At 49.7% G+C, this 23,736-nt stretch overlaps 1 protein-coding gene across 2 annotated transcripts in view; it reads right to left on the reverse strand.

Annotated features, from left to right (window-relative positions):
• Positions 1-10,824: 10,824 nt before the first annotated feature.
• The window catches only part of si:ch1073-83n3.2, a 46,738-nt gene continuing 33,826 nt past the window's right edge, over positions 10,825-23,736 (reverse strand). For both annotated transcript variants that reach the window (XM_046316560.1, XM_046316559.1), the window contains 3 exons: positions 15,466-15,499; positions 14,989-15,259; positions 10,825-13,678 (listed from right to left, as the gene is read on the reverse strand). In XM_046316560.1, the coding sequence (XP_046172516.1) occupies positions 13,278-13,678; positions 14,989-15,259; positions 15,466-15,499 (706 nt within the window). In that variant the 3' untranslated portion in view covers positions 10,825-13,277. The remainder of the gene's footprint in view (positions 13,679-14,988; positions 15,260-15,465; positions 15,500-23,736) is intronic.

Genomic DNA, 23,736 nt, shown 5'->3' on the forward strand with positions numbered 1-23,736 from the left:
CAAGATTCCTGAGGTAAGGTTGCTGAGGTAAGGTTGCTGATGTAAGATTCCTGAGGTAAGATTGCTGAGGTAAAGTTCCTGAGGTAAAGCTCCTGAGGTAAGATTGCTGAAGTAAGAATGCTGAGGTAAGATTGCTGAGATAATATTCCTGAGGTAAGATTCCTGAGGTAAAGTTCCTGAGCTAAGATTGCTGAGGTAAAGTTCCTGAGGTAAGATTGCTGAGGTAAGATTCCTGAGGTAAGATTGCTGAGGTAAAGTTCTTGAGTTAAGATTGTGGAGGTAAGATTCCTGAGGTAAGATTCCTGAGGTAAGATTGCTGAGGTAAAGTTATTGAGGTAAGATTGCTGAGGTAAGAATGCTGAGGTAAAGTTACTGAGGTAATATTGCTGAGGTAAAGTTCCTGAGGTGAGATTGCTGAGGTAAGATTCCTGAGGTGAGATTGCTGAGGTAAGATTCCTGAGGTAAGATTGCTAAGGTAAAGTTCCCGAGGTAAGATTGCGGTCGGTGTATGTTTTAATCACCTGTTTTCCGTGTAAAAACGGAGCAACGTGAAAACTGTCTTTTTTGTTTGTTTATTTTTTTCATACGAAACCAAAAGAAATCTACTTGATATTTCGGCATTCACATGTGGGTGGGGTTAAATGTGGAAATACCTAGTCAAGTGCCCATTCAACACTTCCTGTCCTTTCGAAGTAGTCCTTCCTGTCCTTTCAAAGTAGGAGGTCACCCTTCTAACTCCATTCTATTCATCTATTATCAATTAATTCAAATCAAATCAAATGTTATTTGTCATATACACATGGTTAGCAGATGTTAATGTGAGTGTAGCGAAATGCTTGTGCTTCTAGTTCCGACAATGCAGTAATAACCAACGAGTAATCTAACCTAACAATTCCAAAACTACTACCTTATACACACAAGTGTAAAGGGATAAAGAATATGTACATAAAGATATATGAATGAGTGATGGTACAGAGCGGCATAGGCAAGATGCAGTAGATGGTATCGAGTGCAGTATATACATATGAGATGAGTATGTAAACAAAGTGGCATAGTTAAAGTGGCTAGTGATACATGTATTACATAAGGATGCAGTAGATGATATAGAGTACAGTATATACGTATGCATATGAGATGAATAATGTAGGGTATGTAAACATTATATTAGGTAGCATTGTTTAAAGTGGCTAGTGATATATTTTACATCATTTCCCATCAATTCCCATGATTAAAGTGCTGGAGTTGAGTCAGTGTCAGTGTCAATGTGTTGGCAGCAGCCACTCAATGTTAGTGGTGGCTGTTTAACAGTCTGATGGCCTTGAGATAGAAGCTGTTTTTCAGTCTCTCGGTCCCAGCTTTGATGCACCTGTACTGACCTCGCCTTCTGGATGATAGTGGGGTGAACAGGCAGTGGCTCGGGTGGTTGTTGTCCTTGATGATCTTTATGGCCTTCCTGTAACATCGGGTGGTGTAGGTGTCCTGGAGGGCAGGTAGGTTGCCCCCGGTGATGCGTTGTGCAGACCTCACTACCCTCTGGAGAGCCTTACGTTTGTGGGCGGAGCAGTTGCCGTACCAGGCGGTGATACAGCCCGCCAGGATGCTCTCGATTGTGCATCTGTAGAAGTTTGTGAGTGCTTTTGGTGACAAGCCGAATTTCTTCAGCCTCCTGAGGTTGAAGAGGCGCTGCTGCGCCTTCTTCACGATGCTGTCTGTGTGAGTGGACCAATTCAGTTTGTCTGTGATGTGTATGCCGAGGAACTTAAAACTTACTACCCTCTCCACTACTGTTCCATCGATGTGGATAGGGGGGTGTTCCCTCTGCTGTTTCCTGAAGTCCACAATCATCTCCTTAGTTTTGTTGACGTTGAGTGTGAGGTTATTTTCCTGACACCACACTCCGAGGGCCCTCACCTCCTCCCTGTAGGCCGTCTCGTTGTTGTTGGTAATCAAGCCTACCAAAATCAAATCAAATCAAATCAAATTTATTTATATAGCCCTTCGTACATCAGCTGATATCTCAAAGTGCTGTACAGAAACCCAGCCTAAAACCCCAAACAGCAAACAATGCAGGTGTAAAAGCACGGTGGCTAGGAAAAACTCCCTAGAAAGGCCAAAACCTAGGAAGAAACCTAGAGAGGAACCGGGCTATGTGGGGTGGCCAGTCCTCTTCTGGCTGTGCCGGGTAGAGATTATAACAGAACATGACCAAGATGTTCAAATGTTCATAAATGACCAGCATGGTCAAATAATAATAAGGCAGAACAGTTGAAACTGGAGCAGCAGCACAGTACCACTGTTGTGTCGTCCGCAAACTTGATGATTGAGTTGGAGGCGTGCGTGGCCACGCAGTCGTGGGTGAACAGGGAGTACAGGAGAGGGCTCAGAACACACCCTTGTGGGGCCCCAGTGTTGAGGATCGGCGGGGTGGAGATGTTGTTGCCTACCCTCACCACCTGGGGGTGGCCCGTCAGGAAGTCCAGTACCCAGTTGCACAGGGCGGGGTCGAGACCCAGGGTCTCGAGCTTGATGACGAGCTTGGAGGGTACTATGGTGTTGAATGCCGAGCTGTAGTCGATGAACAGCATTCTCACATAGGTATTCCTCTTGTCCAGATGGGTTAGGGCAGTGTGCAGTGTGGTTGAGATTGCATCGTCTGTGGACCTATTTGGGCGGTAAGCAAATTGGAGTGGGTCTAGGGTGTCAGGTAGGGTGGAGGTGATATGGTCCTTGACTAGTCTCTCAAAGCACTTCATGATGACGGAAGTGAGTGCTACGGGGCGGTAGTCGTTTAGCTCAGTTACCTTAGCTTTCTTGGGAACAGGAACAATGGTGGCCCTCTTGAAGCATGTGGGAACAGCAGACTGGTATAGGGATTGATTGAATATGTCCGTAAACACACCGGCCAGCTGGTCTGCGCATGCTCTGAGGGCGCGGCTGGGGATGCCGTCTGGGCCTGCAGCCTTGCGAGGGTTAACACGTTTAAATGTCTTACTCACCTCGGCTGCAGTGAAGGAGAGTCCGCATGTTTTCGTTGCAGGCCGTGTCAGTGGCACTGTATTGTCCTCAAAGCGGGCAAAAAAGTTATTTACTCTGCCTGTAAGCATGACATCCTGGCCATCCGTGACTGGGCTGGTTTTCTTCTTGTAGTCCGTGATTGACTGTAGACCCTAATATATGCCATTTAGCAGACGCTTTTATCCAAAGCGACTTACAGTCATGTGTGCATACATTCTACGTATGGGTGGTCCCGGGGATTGAACCCACTACCCTGGCGTTACAAGCGCCATGCTCTACCAACTGAGCTACACAGTACCACATGCCTCTTGTGTCTGAGCCGTTGAATTGAGATTCTACTTTGTCTCTGTACTGACGCTTAGCTTGTTTGATAGCCTTTTGGAGGGAATAGTTACACTGTTTGTATTCGGTCATGTTACCAGTCACCTTGCCCTGATTAAAAGCAGTGGTTCGCGCTTTCAGTTTCACGCGAATGCTGCCATCAATCCACGGTTTCTGGTTAGGGAATGTTTTAATCGTTGCTATGGGAATGACATTCCAAAGCACGTTCTAATGAACTCGCACACCGAATCAGCGTATTCGTCAATGTTGTTATCTGACGCAATACGAAACATATCCCAGTCCACGTGATGGAAGCAGTCTTGGAGTGTGGAGTCAGCTTGGTCGGACCAGCGTTGGACAGTCCTCAGCGTGGGAGCTTCTTTTTTTAGTTTCTGTCTGTAGGCAGGGATCAACAAAATGGAGTATGGTCAGCTTTTCCAAAAGGAGGGCGTCGCGGAAGTTAGAGTAACAATGATCCAAGGGTTTTCCACCCCTGGTTGCGCAATCGATATGCTGATAAAATTTAGGGAGTCTTGTTTTCAGATTAGCCTTGTTAAAATCCCAGCTACAATGAATGCAGCCTCCGGATAAATGGATTCCAGTTTGCAAATAGTCAAATAAAGTTTGTTCAGAGCCATCGATGTGTCTGCTTGGGGGGGGGGGATATATACGGCTGTGATTATAATCGAAGAGAATTCTCTTGGTAGATAATGTGGTCAACATTTGATTGTGAGGAATTCTAAATCAGGTGAACAGAAGGATTTGAGTTCCTGTATGTTTCTTTCATCACACCATGTCTCGTTAGCCATAAGGCATACGCCCCCGCCCCTCTTCTTACTAGAAAGATGTTTGTTTCTGTCGGCGTGATGCGTGGAGAAACCCGCTGGCTGCACCGCCTCCGATAGCGTCTCTCCAGTGAGCCATGTTTCCGTGAAGCAAAGAACGTTACAGTCTCTGATGTCCCTCTGGAATGCTACCCTTGCTCGGATTTCATCAACCTTGTTGTCAAGAGACTGGACATTGGCGAGAAGAATGCTAGGGAGTGGTGCACGATGTGCCCGTCTCCGGAGTCTGACCAGAAGACCGCCTCGTTTCCCTCTTTTTCGGAGTCATTTTTTTGGGTCGCCGCATGGGATTCATTCCGTTGTCCTGGTTGAAAGGCAGAACACAGGATCCGCGTCGCGAAAATCATATTCTTGGTCGTACTGATGGTGAGTTGACGCTGATCTTATATTCAGTAGTTCTTCTCGACTGTATGTAATGAAACATAAGATGACCTGGGGTACTAATGTTAGAAATAACACGTAAAAAAACTGCATAGTTTCCTAGGAACGCGAAGCGAGGCGGCCATCTCTGTCGGTGCCGGAAGAGCCACCTTTCAGAGGGTAAGGTGGAGCTCTCACCATGTCACCACCCATCAATCCCTCTCAGATCTTCACACGTGTCTAGACTCTGGACAGTAGGGGCTGGGGGTTGTTTCTGGACAGTAGGGCCTGGAGGTTGTTTCTGGACAGTAGGTGCTAGGGGGTGTTTCTGGACAGTAGGGGCTGGGGGTTGTTTCTGGACAGTAGGGGCTAGGGGTTGTTTCTGGACAGTAGGGGCTAAGGGGTTGTTTCTGGACAATAGGGGCTGGGGGTTGTTTCTGGACAGTAGGGGCTAGGGGGACAGTTGTTTTTCTGGACAGTAGGGGCTAGGGGTTGTTTCTGGACAGTAGGGGCTGGGGGTTGTTTCTGGACAGTAGGGGCTAGGGGTTGTTTCTGGACAGTAGGGGCTGGGGTTGTTTCTGGACAGTAGGGGCTGGAGGTTGTTTCTGGACAGTAGGGCTGGGGGTTGTTTCTGGACAGTAGGGGCTTGTTTCTGGACAGTAGGGGCTGGGGGTTGTTTCTGGACAGTAGGGGCTAAGGGTTGTTTCTGGACAGTAGGGGCTGGGGGTTGTTTCTGGACAGTAGGGGCTAGGGGGTTGTTTCTGGACAGTAGGGGCTGGGTGTTGTTTCTGGACAGTAGGGGCTGGGATTTGTTTCTGGACAGTAGGGGCTGGAGGTTGTTTCTGGACAGTAGGGCCGGGGGGGCTTGTTTCTGGACAGTAGGGGCTGGGGGTTGTTTCTGGACAGTAGGGGCTGGGGGATGTTTCTGGACAGTAGGGGCTGGGGTTGTTTCTGGACCGTAGGGCCTGGGGTTGTTTCTGGACAGTAGGTGCTAGGGGGTGTTTCTGGACAGTAGGGCCGGGGGTTGTTTCTGGACAGTAGGGGCTGGGGGTTGTTTCTGGACAGTAGGGGCTGGGGGATGTTTCTGGACAGTAGGGGCTGGGGGTTGTTTCTGGACCGTAGGGCCTGGGGGTTGTTTCTGGACAGTAGGGGCTGGAGGTTGTTTCTGGGCAGTAGGGGCTGGGGGTTGTTTCTGTACAGTAGGGCCTGGGGGTTGTTTCTGGACAGTAGGGGCTAGAGGTTGTTTCTGGACAGTGGGGGCTGGGGGTTGTTTCTGGACAGTAGGGGCTGGGGGTTGTTTCTGGACAGTAAGTGGCTAGGGGTTGTTTCTGGACAGTAGGGGCTGGGGGTTGTTTCTGGACCGTTGGTGTCTGGGTCGGCATGTGGTTGGTGTTTTGGTCGGCGTGTGGTTGGTGTTTTGGTCGGCGTGTGGTTGGTGTCTGGGTCAGTGTGTGGTTGGTGTCTGGGTCAGTGTGTGGTTGGTGTCTGGGTCAGCGTGTGGTTGGTGTCTGGGTCAGTGTGTGGTTGGTGTCTGGGTCAGTGTGTGGTTGGTGTCTGGTTGGTTGGTGTCTGGGTCAGCGTGTGGTTGGTGTCTGGGTCTGCGTGTGGTTGGTGTCTGGGTCAGCGTGTGGTTGGTGTCTGGGTCAGCGTGTGGTTGGTGTCTGGGTCTGTGTGTGGTTGGTGTCTGGGTCAGCGTGTGGTTGGTGTCTGGGTCAGCGTGTGGTTGGTGTCTGGGTCAGCGTGTGGTTGGTGTCTGGGTCGGCGTGTGGTTGGTGTCTGGGTCAGCGTGTGGTTGGTGTCTGGGTCAGCGTGTGGTTGGTGTCTGGGTCTGCGTGTGGTTGGTGTCTGGGTCAGCGTGTGGTTGGTGTCTGGGTCAGCGTGTGGTTGGTGTCTGGGTCAGTGTGTGGTTGGTGTCTGGGTCAGCGTGTGGTTGGTGTCTGGGTCTGCGTGTGGTTGGTGTCTGGGTCAGCGTGTGGTTGGTGTCTGGGTCAGCGTGTGGTTGGTGTCTGGGTCAGTGTGTGGTTGGTGTCTGGGTCAGTGTGTGGTTGGTGTTTGGATCGGCGTGTGGTTGGTGTCTGGGTCAGCGTGTGGTTGGTGTCTGGGTCAGCGTGTGGTTGGTGTTTGGATCGGCGTGTGTGGGTGGTGTCTGGGTCAGCGTGTGGTTGGTGTCTGGGTCAGCGTGTGGTTCGTGTCTGTCTGATTTGTGACCTGTTGCCTTTCGAAAGGGGCAACCAGTGAAGCTCAACACCATTGTAAATACAACTCATGTTAATTTATTTTCCCTTTTATACTCTAAACTCAGCCCAAAAAATAAACGTCCCTTTTTCAGGACCCTTTCTTTCAAAGATAATTTGTAAAAATCCAAATAACTTCACAGATTTTCATTGTAAAGGGTTTAAACACTGTTTCCCACGCTTGTTCAATGAACCATAAACAATTAATGAACATGCACCTGTGGAACGGTCGTTAAGACACTAACAGCTTACAGACAGTAGGCAATTAAGGTCACAGTTATGAAAACTTAGGACACTAAAGAGTCCTTTCTACTGACTCTGAAATGAGTAATAACACCTGCACAGTATCGGTACATCCGAACATCACACCTGCGGGACAGGTACAGGATGGCAACAACAACTGCCCGAGTTACAACAGGAACGCACAATCCCTCCATCAGTGCTCAGACTGTCCACAATAGTCTGAGAGAGGCTGGACTGAGGGATTGTAGGCCTGTTGTAAGGCAGGTCCTCACTAGACATCACCGGCAACAACGTTGCCTATGGGCATAAACCCACCATCGCTGGACCAGACAGGACTGGCAAAAAGTGCTCTTCACTGACCAGTCGCGGTTTTGTCTCACCAGGGGTGATGGTTGGATTTGCATTTATCGCTGAGGCCTGTGCTCTGGAGCGGGATCGATTTGGAGGTGGAGGGTCCGTCATGGTCTGGGGCTGCGTGTCCCAGCATCATCGGACTGACCTTGTTGTCATTGCCTTTCTTTAACTAGGCAAGTCAGTTAAGAACAAATTCTTATTTTCAATGACGGCCTAGGAACTGCCTTGTTCAGGGACAGAACGACAGATTTGTATCTTGCGGTTATTAGCCCAACGCTCTAACCACTAGGCTACCCTGCCGCCCCAGCTGATTGCGTGGTTCCCATGTGGTACCCTTCCTGCAGGCTCATCCTGGCATAACTCTCCAGCATGACAATGCCACCATCCATACTGCTCGTTCTGTGCGTGATTTCCTGCAAGACAGGACTGTCAGTGTTCTGCCTGACGTCTGGGACCTGTTGGATCGGAGGGTGAGGGCTAGGGCCATTCCCCCCAAACAATGTCCGGGAACTTGTAGGTGCCTTGGTGGAAGAGTGGGGTAAGATCTCACAGCAAGAACTGGCAAATCTGGTGCAGTCCATGAGGAGGAGATGCACTGTAGTACTTAATGCAGCTGGTGGCCACACCAGATACTGACTGAAACTTTTGATTTGGACCCCCCCCCCTCTCAGTTGACAGTAACAGGACATTTTTTTATTTTTTTTATTTGCACATCGCTACAACACTGTATATACACATAGTATCACATTCACTTTTTATTGTTTATTTCACTTGCTTTGGCAGTATAAACATGCTCCTCAGAGAGAGAGAGAGAGAGAGAGAGAGAGAGAGAGAGAGAGAGAGAGAGAGAGAGAGAGAGAGAGAGAGAGACCGACTGACTGGCTAGCTGAGTGGCTGACTGACTGACTGGCCAGCCGGCTGACTAGGTAGGTAGTGATGTAGTCTAATCCTGTCAGTGCATCTAAGGGACAGCATCTGTTTGGGAATCAAGGCTTTCAGTGTTACATTGTGATTCAGATACACTGTGTCCTATTGGCTGCTATTCTACAATCCCCTGTCACATGTCAGATACACTGTGTTCTGTATGCTGCTATTCTACAATCCCCTGTCACATGTCAGATACACTGTGTCCTGTATGCTGCTATTCTACAATCCCCTGTCACATGTCAGACACACCGTGTCCTATATGTTCCACTCTCTCTTTCTCTCTTTTTGTTGAACACCTCTTAAATGCAGATTATTTGAGGAGGAGAGGAGTGAGGATGGAGGAGATGGAGGAGTGAGGATGACGATGGGGGGATGAGGAGGAGGAGATGGAGGAGTGAGGATGGGGATGAGGAGGAGATGGATTAGTGAGGATGGGGATGAGGAGGAGATGGAGGAGTGGGGATGAGGAGGTGATGGAGGAGTGAGGATGACGATGGGGGATGAGGAGGAGGAGATGGAGGAGTGAGGATGGGGATGAGGAGGAGATGGATTAGTGAGGATGGGGATGAGGAGGAGATGGAGGAGTGAGGATGGGGGATGAGGAGGAGATGGAGGAGTGGGGATGAGGAGGAGATGGAGGAGTGGGGATGAGGAGGAGATGGAGGAGTGAGGATGGGGGATGAGGAGGAGAGGATGGGGATGAGGAGGAGATGGAGGAGTGGGGATGAGGAGGAGATGGAGGAGTGGGGATGAGGAGGAGATGGAGGAGTGAGGATGGGGGATGAGGAGGAGAGGATGGGGATGAGGAGGAGATGGAGGAGTGGGGATGAGGAGGAGATGGAGGAGTGAGGATGGGGGATGAGGAGGAGAGGATGGGGATGAGGAGGAAAGAGAAAAGAGGATGAGGATGGGGGATGAGGAGAAGATGGAGGAGTGAGGATGACGATGGGGGGATGAGGAGAAGAGATGAGGAGGAGGAGATGGAGGAGTGAGGATGGGGATGAGGAGGAGAGATGAGGAGGAGGAGATGGAGGAGTGAGGATGGGGATGAGGAGGAGAGATGAGGAGGAGGAGATGGAGGAGTGAGGATGGGGATGAGGAGGAGAGATGAGGAGGAGGAGATGGAGGAGTGAGGATGGGGATGAGGAGGAGAGATGAGGAGGAGGAGATGGAGGAGTGAGGATGGGGATGAGGAGGAGAGATGAGGAGGAGGAGATGGAGGAGTGAGGATGGGGATGAGGAGGAGAGATGAGGAGGAGGAGATGGAGGAGTGAGGATGGGGGGATGAGGAGAAGAGATGAGGAGGAGGAGATGGAGGAGGAGGATGGGGGAATGAGGAGGAGAGATGAGGAGGAGGAGATGGAGGGTGAGGATGGGGATGAGGAGGAGAGATGAGGAGGAGGAGATGGAGGAGTGAGGATGGGGATGAGGATGAGATGGATTAGTGAGGATGGGGTTGAGGAGGAGATGGAGGAGTGAGGATGGGGGATGAGGAGGAGAGGATGGGGATGAGGAGGAAAGAGAAAAGAGGATGAGGGATGAGGAGAAGATGGAGGAATGAGGGTGGGGGATGAGGAGGAGAGAAGATGAGGATGAGATGGAGGAGTGAGGATGGGGGATGAGGAGGAGGAGATGGAGTGAGGATGGGGATGAGGAGGAGATGGAGGAGTGAGGATGGGGGATGAGGGGGAGAGGATGGGGATGAGGAGGAAAGAGAAAAGAGGATGAGGATGAGGGATGAGGAGAAGATGGAGGAGTGAGGGTGGGGGGATGAGGAGGAGAGAAGATGAGGATGAGATGGAGGAGTGAGGATGGGGGAAGGAGGGAGGAGGAGGGGGAAAGAGGAGGGAGGGGGAGGAGGGATGAGGGAGGAAGAGGGGGAGGAGGGAGGATGAGGGGAAGGAGGGAGGAGGAGGGAGGGGGGGAGGAGGGAGGAAGAGGGGGGAGGGGGAGGCAGGTCAGTGTAAAAGGAGAGATGGTTCAGAGTGGAGTCGGATAATATCTGAGGAGAACAGAGAGACAGATGTACAGTTTATTATTATTAGTAGTAGTGGTAGTAGTTTGATGTACAGTATATTACAATTAGTATTAGTAGTTTTACAGTACTGCAGACTCACGAATGTATCACAACTCTAACTTCTGATATTGAATTTTAAAAAGTACAAGATGGAAACGATGACAGAAACACAGCTGACAAAAGGTTTTCACTTTGGATACAGGGGCGTTACCTGCCCAAACACACCCAGGGTTAGGGGGGTTACCAGACCGACAAGACCCCCAGGGTTAGGGGGGTTACCTGCCCAAACACACCCAGGGTTAGGGGCGTTACCAGACCAAACACCCCCAGGGTTAGGGGCGTTACCAGACCGACAAGACCCCCATGGTTAGGGGCGTTACCAGACCAAACACCCCCAGGGTTAGGGGCGTTACCAGACCAAACACCCCCAGGGTTAGGGGCGTTACCAGACCAAACACCCCCAGGGTTAGGGGCGTTACCAGACCAAACACACCCAGGGTTAGGGCGTTACTAGACCGACAAGACCCCCAGGGTTAGGGGGGTTACCAGACCAAACACTCCCAGGGTTAGGGGCGTTACCAGACCAAACACTCCCAGGGTTAGGGGCGTTACCAGACCAAACACCCCCAGGGTTAGGGGCGTTACCAGACCAAACACACCCAGGGTTAGGGGCGTTACCAGACCAAACACCCCCAGGGTTAGGGGCGTTACCAGACCAAACACACCCAGGGTTAGGGGGGTTACCAGAACAAACACACCCAGGGTTAGGGGGTTACCAGACCGACAAGACCCCCAGGGTTAGGGGGGTTACCAGACCGACAAGACCCAGGGTTAGGGGCGTTACCAGACCAAACACCCCCAGGGTTAGGGGCGTTACCAGACCAAACACCCCCAGGGTTAGGGGCGTTACCAGACCAAACACCCCCAGGGTTAGGGGCGTTACCAGACCAAACACACCCAGGGTTAGGGGCGTTACTAGACCGACAAGACCCCCAGGGTTAGGGGGGTTACCAGACCAAACACTCCCAGGGTTAGGGGCGTTACCAGACCAAACACTCCCAGGGTTAGGGGCGTTACCAGACCAAACACCCCCAGGGTTAGGGGCGTTACCAGACCAAACACACCCAGGGTTAGGGGCGTTACCAGACCAAACACCCCCAGGGTTAGGGGCGTTACCAGACCAAACACACCCAGGGTTAGGGGGGTTACCAGAACAAACACACCCAGGGTTAGGTGGTTACCAGACCGACAAGACCCCCAGGGTTAGGGGGGTTACCAGACCGACAAGACCCAGGGTTAGGGGCGTTACCAGACCAAACACCCCCAGGGTTAGGGGCGTTACCAGACCAAACACCCCCAGGGTTAGGGGCGTTACCAGACCAAACACCCCCAGGGTTAGGGGCGTTACCAGACCAAACACCCCCAGGGTTAGGGGGGTTACCAGACCAAACACTCCCAGGGTTAGGGGCGTTACCAGACCAAACACACCCAGGGTTAGGGGCGTTACCAGACCAAACACACCCAGGGTTAGGGGCGTTACCAGACCAAACACACCCAGGGTTAGGGGCATTACCAGACCAAACACCCACAGGGTTAGGGGCGTTACCAGACCAAACACACCCAGGGTTAGGGGCGTTACCAGACCAAACACACCCAGGGTTAGGGGCGTTACCAGACCGATATCACCCAGGGTTAGGGGCGTTACCAGACCAAACACCCCCAGGGTTAGGGGCGATACCAGACCAAACACACCCAGGGTTAGGGGCGTTACCAGACCGATACCCCCCAGGGTTAGGGGGGTTACCAGACCAAACACCCCCAGGGTTAGGGGCGTTACCAGACCAAACACCCCCAGGGTTAGGGGGGTTACCAGACCAAACACCCCCAGGGTTAGGGGCGTTACCAGACCAAACACCCCCAGGGTTAGGGGCGTTACCAGACCAAACACCCCCAGGGTTAGGGGCGTTACCAGACCGACAAGACCCCCAGGGTTAGGGGCGTTACCAGACCAAACACACCCAGGGTTAGGGGCGTTACCAGACCAAACACCCCCAGGGTTAGGGGCGTTACCAGACCAAACACCCCCAGGGTTAGGGGGGTTACCAGACCAAACACACCCAGGGTTAGGGGCGTTACCAGACCGACAAGACCCCCAGGGTTAGGGGGGTTACCAGACCAAACACCCCCAGGGTTAGAGGCGTTACCAGACCAAACACCCCCAGGGTTAGGGGGGTTACCAGACCGATATCACCCAGGGTTAGGGGCGTTACCAGACCAAACACCCCCAGGGTTAGGGGGGTTACCAGACCGATATCACACAGGGTTAGGGGCGTTACCAGACCGATATCACACAGGGTTAGGGGCGTTACCAGACCGAACACTCCCAGGGTTAGGGGGGTTACCAGACCAAACACTCCCAGGGTTAGGGGCGTTACCAGACCAAACACCCCCAGGGTTAGGGGCGTTACCAGACCAAACACCCCCAGGGTTAGGGGCGTTACCAGACCAAACACCCCCAGGGTTAGGGGCGATACCAGACCGATATCACCCAGGGTTAGGGGCGTTACCAGACCAAACACCCCCAGGGTTAGGGGCGTTACCAGACCGATATCACTCAGGGTTAGGGGCGTTACCAGACCAAACACCCCCAGGGTTAGGGGCGATACCAGACCGACAAGATCCCCAGGGTTAGGGGGGTTACCAGACCAAACAACACTTAACAGAGAGTTATTCTAGAAGGAAAAAGAGGTGGTCAGTGTGGGACAGCCCTGGTTAAGGAGGGGTTCAAGTTAGGATCATTAAGACTGTAGGCGTCATTAACTAACACGCAGGAACATGTGATCAAACCAAATCAAATGGTTAACATTTAAAAACAACTATAGACAGGACATTTCTAAGGCTGTTCTAGATCCTATACAGTAAACAACAGTAATTCAAACATCATATATTATCAACAGCCCTTTAAAAAGCGAACCCTCCGCAATCAAAGGCATCAAAGTCGGAGTCTCCTCCCTCGAAGTCGAAGCTGTTGAATTGTGGGGGGTTGTCTACGTCCTGACTACAATGGAAGGACCCACCCGACCCCCCTCCCATCTCTGAGAAGCTCCCCGCCCCTCCGCCGTGGCCCAGCGGGCCCAGATCCTGCAGGCCGGAGGCTCTGGAGGTCAGAGGGGACGAGGGAGAGCAGGACTGGAGGTAACCCAGAGCGGAGGAGGCTGCTGCCCCTCCCATCAGCAGACACACCGCCCTCACCGCCCGCGCGTCGCTGCTGTTACCGTGGCGAAGACAGTCTGACGTGCGGTGGGGCGGAGCTACTGATGCCACGCTACGCACGGACCGCACTGACTGTCTGTGGCCACCCCCTAGACACACACACACACACACACACACACACACACACACACACACACACACACACACACACACACACACACACACACACACACACACACACACACACACACACACAAACACACACACACAAACACAACACACACACACATACAAACACACACGCACACACACACACACACACACACACACACACACACACACACACACACACACACACACACACACACACACACACACACACACACACACACACACACACACACACACACACACACACACAAATACACACACACACACACACACACAAACACGCACACAAACACACACACAAACACACACACACACACAAAGAAAACAAATAAACACAAGATACAGTACAGTATACCAATGTGACTGACCCAGACTGTTGTCTCTCTGTTAATATCCTGACTGTTGTCTCTCTGTTAATATCCTGACTGTTGTCTCTCTGTTAATGTCCTGACTGTTGTCTCTCTGTTAATGTCCTGACTGTTGTCTCTCTGTTAATGTCCTGACTGTTGTCTCTCTGTTAATATCCTGACTGTTGTCTCTCTGTTAATGTCCTGACTGTTGTCTCTCTGTTAATGTCCTGACTGTTGTCTCTCTGTTAATGTCCTGACTGTTGTCTCTCTGTTAATGTCCTGACTGTTGTCTCTCTGTTAATGTCCTGACTGTTGTCTCTCTGTTAATGTCCTGACTGTTGTCTCTCTGTTAATGTCCTGACTGTTGTCTTTCTGTTAATGTCCTGACTGTTGTCTCTCTGTTAATGTCCTGACTGTTGTCTCTCTGTTAATGTCCTGGCTGTTGTCTCTCTGTTAATGTCCTGACTGTTGTCTCTCTGTTAATGTCCTGACTGTTGTCTCTCTGTTAATGTCCTGACTGTTGTCTCTCTGTTAATGTCCTGACTGTTGTCTCTCTGTTAATGTCCTGACTGTTGTCTCTCTGTTAATGTCCTGACTGTTGTCTCTCTGTTAATATCCTGACTGTTGTCTCTCTGTTAATGTCCTGACTGTTGTCTCTCTGTTAATGTCCTGACTGTTGTCTCTCTGTTAATGTCCTGACTGTTGTCTCTCTGTTAATGTCCTGACTGTTGTCTCTCTGTTAATATCATGACTGTTGTCTCTCTGTTGATGTCCTGACTGTTGTCTCTCTGTTAATGTCCTGACTGTTGTCTCTCTGTTAATGTCCTGACTGTTGTCTCTCTGTTAATGTCCTGACTGTTGTCTCTCTGTTAATGTCCTGACTGTTGTCTCTCTGTTGATGTCCTGACTGTTGTCTCTCTGTTAATGTCCTGACTTACCCAGACTGTTGTCTCTCTGTTGATGTCCTAACTTGCCCAGGCTGTTGTCTCTGAAGGACCCGGCCCGGGAGGCTGAGGGCGTGGTGATGGGGGTGACGGTCGGGGTGCCAGTCGGGGTGGCGGTGGGGGTCGAGGTGCTCACTGTCGCCCGTGGCGAGGCAGTGTCCCTGTCGGTGGGAGTGTCAGGTTGGGGGTCTCTGTCTGTGATGTGGGCAGTGAGGCTCGGGGTCAGACTCTGCTGTCTCTGCAGGACGAGCGTTGACATCACACCCTGGAGGAAACAGGAAGTCAACTACCGTCAGATAACTAACCCTGGACAGAATATAAATAACAACTGTTTTTTAAGGGTACTTATAAGGACTACATTACCCATACATACTTCATTCATAAGCCGTACGTAAGCATTTTCAATCATTCTAAATTCTGCTGTTAACTCGTGGGGGATGTTATACAAGATAGTAACAGTGAGGTACTTACCTCTCTCACTTTCCTGATCAACTTCAGCCAGAGACTGTGGAAGACACACAAACTGTCTGTTAACAGATCAGACCTTTAGGCTAGACTGAAACCCGGATAAGATCAAAACAGACAACTTTTGTTAGATTAGACACGGCAGCAGCCATAATCATCTGGACATACAGGGCCTTGCAAATGTATTTATCCTCCTTGGCGTTTTGTCCTATTTTGTTGCATTACAACCTGTAATTTAAATTGATTTTTATTTGGATTTCATGTAATGGACATACACAAAATAGTCCAAATTGGTGAAGTGAAATTCAAAAAGAAAAAACGTATTTTCAAAAAATTTAAAATAATTAAAAAAGATAAACTGGTGTGTGTATGTAATCACCCCTTTGATATGAAGCCCCTAAATAAGATCTGGTGCAACCAATTACCTTCAGAATTCACATAATTCGTTTAAAAAAGTCCACCTGTGTGCAATCTAAGTGTCACATGATCTGTCACATGATCTCAGTATGTATACACCTGTTCTGAAAGGCCCCAGAGTCTGCAACACCACTAAGCAATGGCCACTACCAAGCAAGCGGCACAATGAAGACCAAGGAGCTCTCCAAACAGGTCAGGGACAACGTTTTGGAGAAGTACAGATCAGGGTTGGGTTATAAGAAAATATCAGAATCTTTGAACATCCCACAGAGCACTATTAAATACATTATAAAAAAATGGAAAGAATATGGCACCACAACAAACCTGCCAAGAGAGAGCTGCCCACCAAACATCATGGACCAGGCAGGGAGGGCATTAATCAAAGAGGCAACAAAGAGACCAAAGATAACCCTGAAGGAGCTGCAAAGCTCCACATCGGAGATTGGAGTATCTGTCCATAGGACCACTTTAAGTCATACTCTCCACAGAGCTGGGCTTTATAGAAGAGTGGCCAGAGAAAAAGCCATTGCTTAAAGAAAAAAAAGCAAACATGTTTGGTGTTCGCTAAAAGGCATGTGGGAGACTCCCCAAACATATGGAAGAAGGTACTCTGGTCAGATGAGACAAAAATTTAGCTTTTTGGCCATCAAGGAAAACGCTGTGTCTGGCGCAAACCCAATACCTCTCATCACCCCGAGAATATCATCCCCACAGTGAAACATGGTGGTGGCAGCATCATGCTGTGGGGATGTTTTTCATGGGCAGGGAAACTGGTCAGAATTGAAGGAATGATGAATGGCGCTAAATACGGGGAAATTCTTGAGGGAAACCTGTTTCAGTCTTCCAGAGATTTGAGACTGGGACGGAGGTTCACCTTCCAGCAGGACAATGACCCTAAGCATACTACTAAAGCAACACACGAGTAATTTAAGGGAAAACAATGAAATGTCTTGGAATGGCCTTGTCAAAGCCCAGACCTCAAACCAATTGAGAATCTGTGGTATGACTTAAAGATTGCTGTGTCTTGAAGAATCAGCAAAAAATCCCAGTGGCTAGATGTGCCAAACTTATAGAGACATATCCCAAGAGATTTGCAGCTGTAATTGCTGCAAAATGTGGCTCTACAAAGTATCGACTTGGGGGGGGTGAATAGTTATGCACGCTCAAGTTTTCTTTGTCTCACAATAAAACATATTTTGCATCTTCAAAGTGGTAGGCATGTTGTGTAAATCAAATTTTACAAACTCTCTGAAGAGCTATTTTACTTCCAGGTTGTAAGGCAACAAAATAGGAAAAATGCCAAGGGGGAGTGAATACTTTCGCAAGCCACTGTAAATCTGATAACATGTGAAGAACTGCAGCAGTTGAGTAAAGAGGATCGACCCCCACAAACCAACCCTTGATCCCTACAACCCATTCAGTTCAATCTCCAGTCAGCATCCATCCTCACTGTGTTCCAGGAAGCTAGCTACTGTAGGCACTTTCTGTAGATCTGACTACTATCTACACGGGGTGTCAGAAGGGATGGAAATTAAGCCTGCTTGTACCTTTTCAGACTGGGCTAGTTGAAAATGTGCCAAATTAGCCCGAGATGCAGGTGCAATTTAGTATTTCCATCAATCACAGATTTTGGAACGTCTTTTAGGAATTGCGGTCTACTACCCCGCTGGCCAATGCCCAAAATCCTGAAATTCCATGCCTGGTTGTAAAACTGATCTGCAGTGCTCAGGGCTGTCAGTGAGTAGTAACAGGAATTAGCTAATACAACTACTACTACTTCTACTACAGAACAATAACAACAGCAACTACTACTACTACAACTACATAACTACTACTGACTACTACTACTACTCCAGAACAATAACTACTACTACTACAACTACATAACTACTACTACTACTACTACCCAGAACAATAACAACTACTACTACTACAACTACATAACTACTACTACTGCTACTACTACTACTACAACTACATAACTACTACTACTACTACTACTACTACTTCTACTGACTACTACTACTACTTCAGAACAATAACAACTACTACTACAACTACACTACTATGACTACTACTACTACAGTACAACAACAACTACAACTAGACTACTACTACACTGCTACGACTACTACCTTCTACTACATTACTACTACTAGCCTATGTGTCTACGTACACTGATGACTCAACATTATACACATCAGCTACCACAGCAAGTGAAATCACGGCAACACTGAACAAAGAGCTGGAGTCAGTTCTAGCATGGGTGGCAAGTAATAACATTGTCCTAAATAAATCAAAAAACTAAACGCAATTTATTTTTTAAATCATTCGCTGAACCCTTAAACCTCATCTAAATCTTGTAATGAATAATAATAATAATAATAATGTGGCAACTGAGTAAATTGAGGAGACTAAACTTGTCACGGCTGTTGTAAGGAGGAGACCAAGCCAGGAGAGATTGCCATGCAGGTTATTGATATTGTCCCTCTGTGTACATTTAAGGGCCTGCTCTGTTCAGGGTCAACTACAATTTGTCTATGTTCTTCTTTGTGGCACTTAACCATATAACTGGTCAGTAGTCTCGGTGTGATAAAAGGCATTGGGTACTTGTTTAGTTGATCATGATCAAAACTAACGTACGCAGCATGGTATGCGTACATTCTTCTTTATTATAAGAACGAACACTTGAACGAACGAACAAAATAACAAAACGAACCGTGAAGCTAATATGAGTAGAGCAGACAGGCAACTAAACATAGAACAAGAACCCACGAACACCAAAAGGAATAAATATGATCACCAATCAGAGACAACGATACACAGCTGCCTCTGATTGGGAACCATATCAGGCCACCATAGACATGCAAATACCTAGACCTACAAAAACCAATGACTTCCAAAAAAAACTTGACAATGCAAAACTAACGTATCAACCCTAGTCACACTCTGACCCTAACCAAAATATAAAGGAAACAGAGATATCTCAGGTCAGGGCGTGACAGTACCCTGGACTGGGGACCTTCGCTGGAGGCCCCGGACTGGGGACCTTCGCTGGAAACCCTGGACTGGGGACCTTCGCTGGAAACCCTGGACTGGGGACCTTCGCTGGAGGCTCCGGACTGGGGACCTTCGCTCCGGACTGGGGACCTTTGCCGGAGGCCCCGGACTGGGGACCTTCGCCGGAGGCCCCGGACTGGGGACCTTCGCTGAAAACCCTGGACTGGGGACCTTCGCTGGAGGCTCCGGACTGGGGACCTTTGCCGGAGGCCCCGGACTGGGGACCTTCGCTGGAGGCTCCGGACTGGGGACCTTCGCCAGAGGCCCCGGACTCGGGACGTTCACTGGAGGCTCCGGACTGGGGACCTTCGCTGGAGACCCCGGACTGGGGACCTTGTGGAGTATAGGTGATTCAGAGTATCATTGATGCAATGGTCGCTACACTGGAGAGAGGTCTGTCCGAGATATAGAGCTGCTCTGCATTCTTAATATCATGATCAACTAAACAAGTACCCAAGGCCTTTTATCACACCGAGACTACTGACCAGTTATATGGTTAAGTGCCACAAAGAACATAGACAAATTGTAGTTGGCCCTGAACAGAGCAGGCCCTTAAATGTACACAGAGGGACAATATCAATAACCTGCATGGCAATCTCTCCTGGCTCAAAGTAAAGATTTACTGCATCACAACCAGTCTTAATGACAGGTTTTGACATGTTGTAAGCATCTAACACAGCTAACACAGCTCATAAACCCATACGTACCCCACAAGACATGCCACCAGGGGTCTTTTCACAGTTTCGTAATTAAGTTCAGAACAGACTCTGGTGAAACATGCAGTACTATATAGAGCCATTACTAGGGCTGTTGTGGACAGACTGTCATGAGTCATGACCGCAGTACGTGACCATTGAGTCATGTTAATCTCCTCTTATGCACTCCGGACATACTTTGGTAGTACCCAAACTATCTAACTACCATCAGGTCCTAATGGCCTGGTACTCAGGGCTCTAACTACCATCAGGTCCTAATGGCCTGGTACTCAGGGCTCTAACTACCATCAGGCTCTAATGGCCTGGTACTCAGGGCTCTAACTACCATCAGGTCCTAATGGCCTGGTACAGGGCTCTAACGACCATCAGGTCCTAATGGCCTGGTACTCAGGGCTCTAACTACCATCAGGTCCTAATGACCTGGTACTCAGGGCTCTAACTACCATCAGGTCCTAATGGTCTGGTACTCATGGCTCTAACTACCATCAGGTCCTAATGGTCTGGTACTCATGGCTCTAACTACCATCAGGTCCTAATGGCCTGGTACAGGGCTCTAACGACCATCAGGTCCTAATGGCCTGGTACTCAGGGCTCTAATTACCATCAGGTCCTAATGGTCTGGTACTCATGGCTCTAACGACCATCAGGCCCTAATGGGCTGGTACTCAGGGCTCTAACGACCATCAGGTCCTAATGGTCTGGTACTCAGGGCTCTAACTACCATCAGGCCCTAATGGCCTGGTACTCATGGCTCTAACGACCATCAGGCCCTTATTACCTGGTACTCAGGGCTCCAACTACCATCAGGTCCTAATGGCTTGGTACTCAGGGCTCTAACTACCATCAGGTCCTAATGGTCTGGTACTCAGGGCTCTAACTACCATCAGGTCCTAATGACCTGGTACTCAGGGCTCTAACGACCATCAGGCCCTAATGGCCTGGTACTCAGGGCTCTAACGACCATCAGGCCCTAATTGCCTGGTACTCAGGGCTCTAACTACCATCAGGTCCTAATGGTCTGGTACTCAGGGCTCTAACTACCATCAGGTCCTAATGGTCTGGTACTCAGGGCTCTAACGACCATCAGGCCCTAATGGCCTGGTACTCAGGGCTCTAACGACCATCAGGTCCTAATGGCCTGGTACTCAGGGCTCCAACTACCATCAGGTCCTAATGGCTTGGTACTCAGGGCTCTAACTACCATCAGGTCCTAATGGTCTGGTACTCAGGGCTCTAACTACCATCAGGTCCTAATGACCTGGTACTCAGGGCTCTAACGACCATCAGGCCCTAATGGCCTGGTACTCAGGGCTCTAACGACCATCAGGCCCTAATTGCCTGGTACTCAGGGCTCTAACTACCATCAGGTCCTAATGGTCTGGTACTCAGGGCTCTAACTACCATCAGGTCCTAATGGTCTGGTACTCAGGGCTCTAACTTCTATTGAAAATCACATCATCAAAACAGTATTGTGCATTTTAAAACTCACCTCACTGTGAATTGATCAATTTGAAGAAAGAAAGTTCAACAACAGGTTGAAACTGAGTGGGAAACATGGTCGTTTCTAAGGTGATGATTCATTCAAAAAACATGCATAATCAAATTAGAGCTCATGCATATTCATAAGCCAAGCCCCCCCCCCCAAAAAAAACCCGAATTAAAACAATGATTGTCTAGTCTAAATTAATCAAATTCAGAGTTTTCCTACAATTTGTATTTGATTTTGATTAGCCTAGTAATAGGGATTTTAAAAATATATTTTTTTATAACTTATTGGCCGACACATTACCTTCAGCTACAGAATATCTCACCACTGTGTGTTTCCGTCTCCTCCTCTCTCCTTCATTCCATTCTCCAGCACACAGAGAGAGGCACTTTAAGGAAATATGTTTAGTTGTAAAAACATGTTACTATGGATGTTCCTGAACAGATTTCATTTGGTTTCCCTAAATGAAGCACAGGGTAGGAGAGCCCATGGTATACAGAGTACTGGGTAGCTGAACAGGGTAGGGGAGCCCATGGTATACAGAGTACTGGGTGGCAGGAACAGGGTAGGAGATCCCATGGTATGCAGAGTACTGGGTAGCTACAGGAACAGGGTAGGAGAGCCCATGGTATGCAGAGTACTGGGTACCTGAACAGGGTTGGAGAGCCCATGGTATACAGAGTACTGGGTAGCTGAACAGGGTAGGAGAGCCCATGGTATACAGAGTACTGGGTAGCTGAACAGGGTAGGAGAGCCCATGGCATACAGAGTACTGGGGAACAGGGTGGAGAGCCCAGGGTTACAGAGTACTGGGTAGAGCAGCCCCATGGTATACAGAGTACTGGGTAGCTGAACAGGGTAGGAGATGGCCATGGTATACAGAGTACTGGGTAGCAGGAACAGGGTAGGAGAGCCCATGGCATACAGAGTACTGCAGGAACAGGAACAGGGTAGGAGAGCCCATGGCATGAGTAACAGGAACAGGGTAGGAGAGCCCATGGTATACAGAGTACTGGGTAGCGTGAACAGGGTTGGAGAGCCCATGGTATACAGAGTACTGTACAGGACAGGGTTGGAGAGCCCATGGCATACAGAGTACTGAACAGGAACAGGGTAGGAGAGCCCATGGCATACAGAGTCCTGGGTAGAGTTGGAGAGCTGGGTAGCTGCTGAACAGGGTAGGAGAGCCCAGGGAGTACTGGGTAGCTGAACAGGGTTGGAGAGCCTGTTGCATACAGAGTACTGGGTAGCTACAGGAACAGGGTGGGAGAGCCCATGGCATACAGAGTACTGGGTAGCTGAACAGGGTTGGAGAGCCCATGGTATACAGAGTACTGGGTAGCAGGAACAGGGTTGGAGAGCCCATGGCATACAGAGTACTGGGTAGCAGGAACAGGGTAGGAGAGCCCATGGTATACAGAGTACTGGGTAGCTGAACAGGGTAGGAGAGCCCATGGCATACAGAGTACTGGGTAGCTGCAGGAACAGGGTAGGAGAGCCCATGGTATATAGAGTACTGGGTAGCTGAACAGGGTAGGAGGGCCCATGGCATACAGAGTACTGGGTAGATACAGGAACAGGGTAGGAGAGCCCATGGTATACAGAGTACTGGGTAGCTACAGGAACAGGGTAGGAGAGCCCATGGTATACAGAGTACTGGGTAGCTGAACAGGGTTGGAGAGCCCATGGTATACAGAGTACTGGGTAGCTGAACAGGGTAGGAGAGCCCATGGGTAGCTGAACAGGGTAGGAGAGCCCATGGTATACAGAGTACTGGGTAGCTGAACAGGGTAGGAGAGCCCATGGCATACAGAGTACTGGGAAGCTGAACAGGGTTGGAGAGCCCATGGCATACAGAGTACAGGGTAGCAGGAACAGGAACAGGGTAGGAGAGCCCATGGTATACAGAGTACTGGGTAGCTGAACAGGGTAGGAGAGCCCATGGCATACAGAGTACTGGGCAGCTACAGGAACAGGGTAGGAGAGCCCATGGCATACAGAGTACAGGGTAGCAGGAACAGGGTAGGAGAGCCCATGGCATACAGAGTACAGGGTAGCAGGAACAGGAACAGGGTAGGAGAGCCCATGGAATACAGAGTACAGTGTAGCAGGAACAGGAACAGGGTAGGAGAGCCCATGGTATACAGAGTACTGGGTAGCGTGAACAGGGTTGGAGAGCCCATGGTATACAGAGTACTGGGTAGCTACAGGAACAGGGTTAGAGAGCCCATGGCATACAGAGTACTGGGTAGCTACAGGAACAGGGTAGGAGAGCCCATGGCATACAGAGTCCTGGGTAGCTGCAGGAACAGGGTTGGAGAGCCCATGGTATACAGAGTACTGGGTAGCTACAGGAACAGGGTAGGAGAGCCCATGGTATACAGAGTACTGGGTAGCTACAGGAACAGGGTTGGAGAGCCCATGGTATACAGAGTACTGGGTAGCAGGAACAGGGTAGGAGAGCCCATGGTATACAGAGTACTGGGTAGCTGAACAGGGTAGGAGAGCCCATGGCATACAGAGTACTGGGCAGAATAACACCTGTAGTGGCAGCGAAATAACCCGAGTAGCCTATCAGACGTGAGGGAAGCATTAAGG

The sequence above is a fragment of the Oncorhynchus gorbuscha genome, linkage group LG19 (genome assembly GCF_021184085.1).
Source record: "Oncorhynchus gorbuscha isolate QuinsamMale2020 ecotype Even-year linkage group LG19, OgorEven_v1.0, whole genome shotgun sequence".
Lineage (NCBI taxonomy): Eukaryota > Metazoa > Chordata > Actinopteri > Salmoniformes > Salmonidae > Oncorhynchus > Oncorhynchus gorbuscha.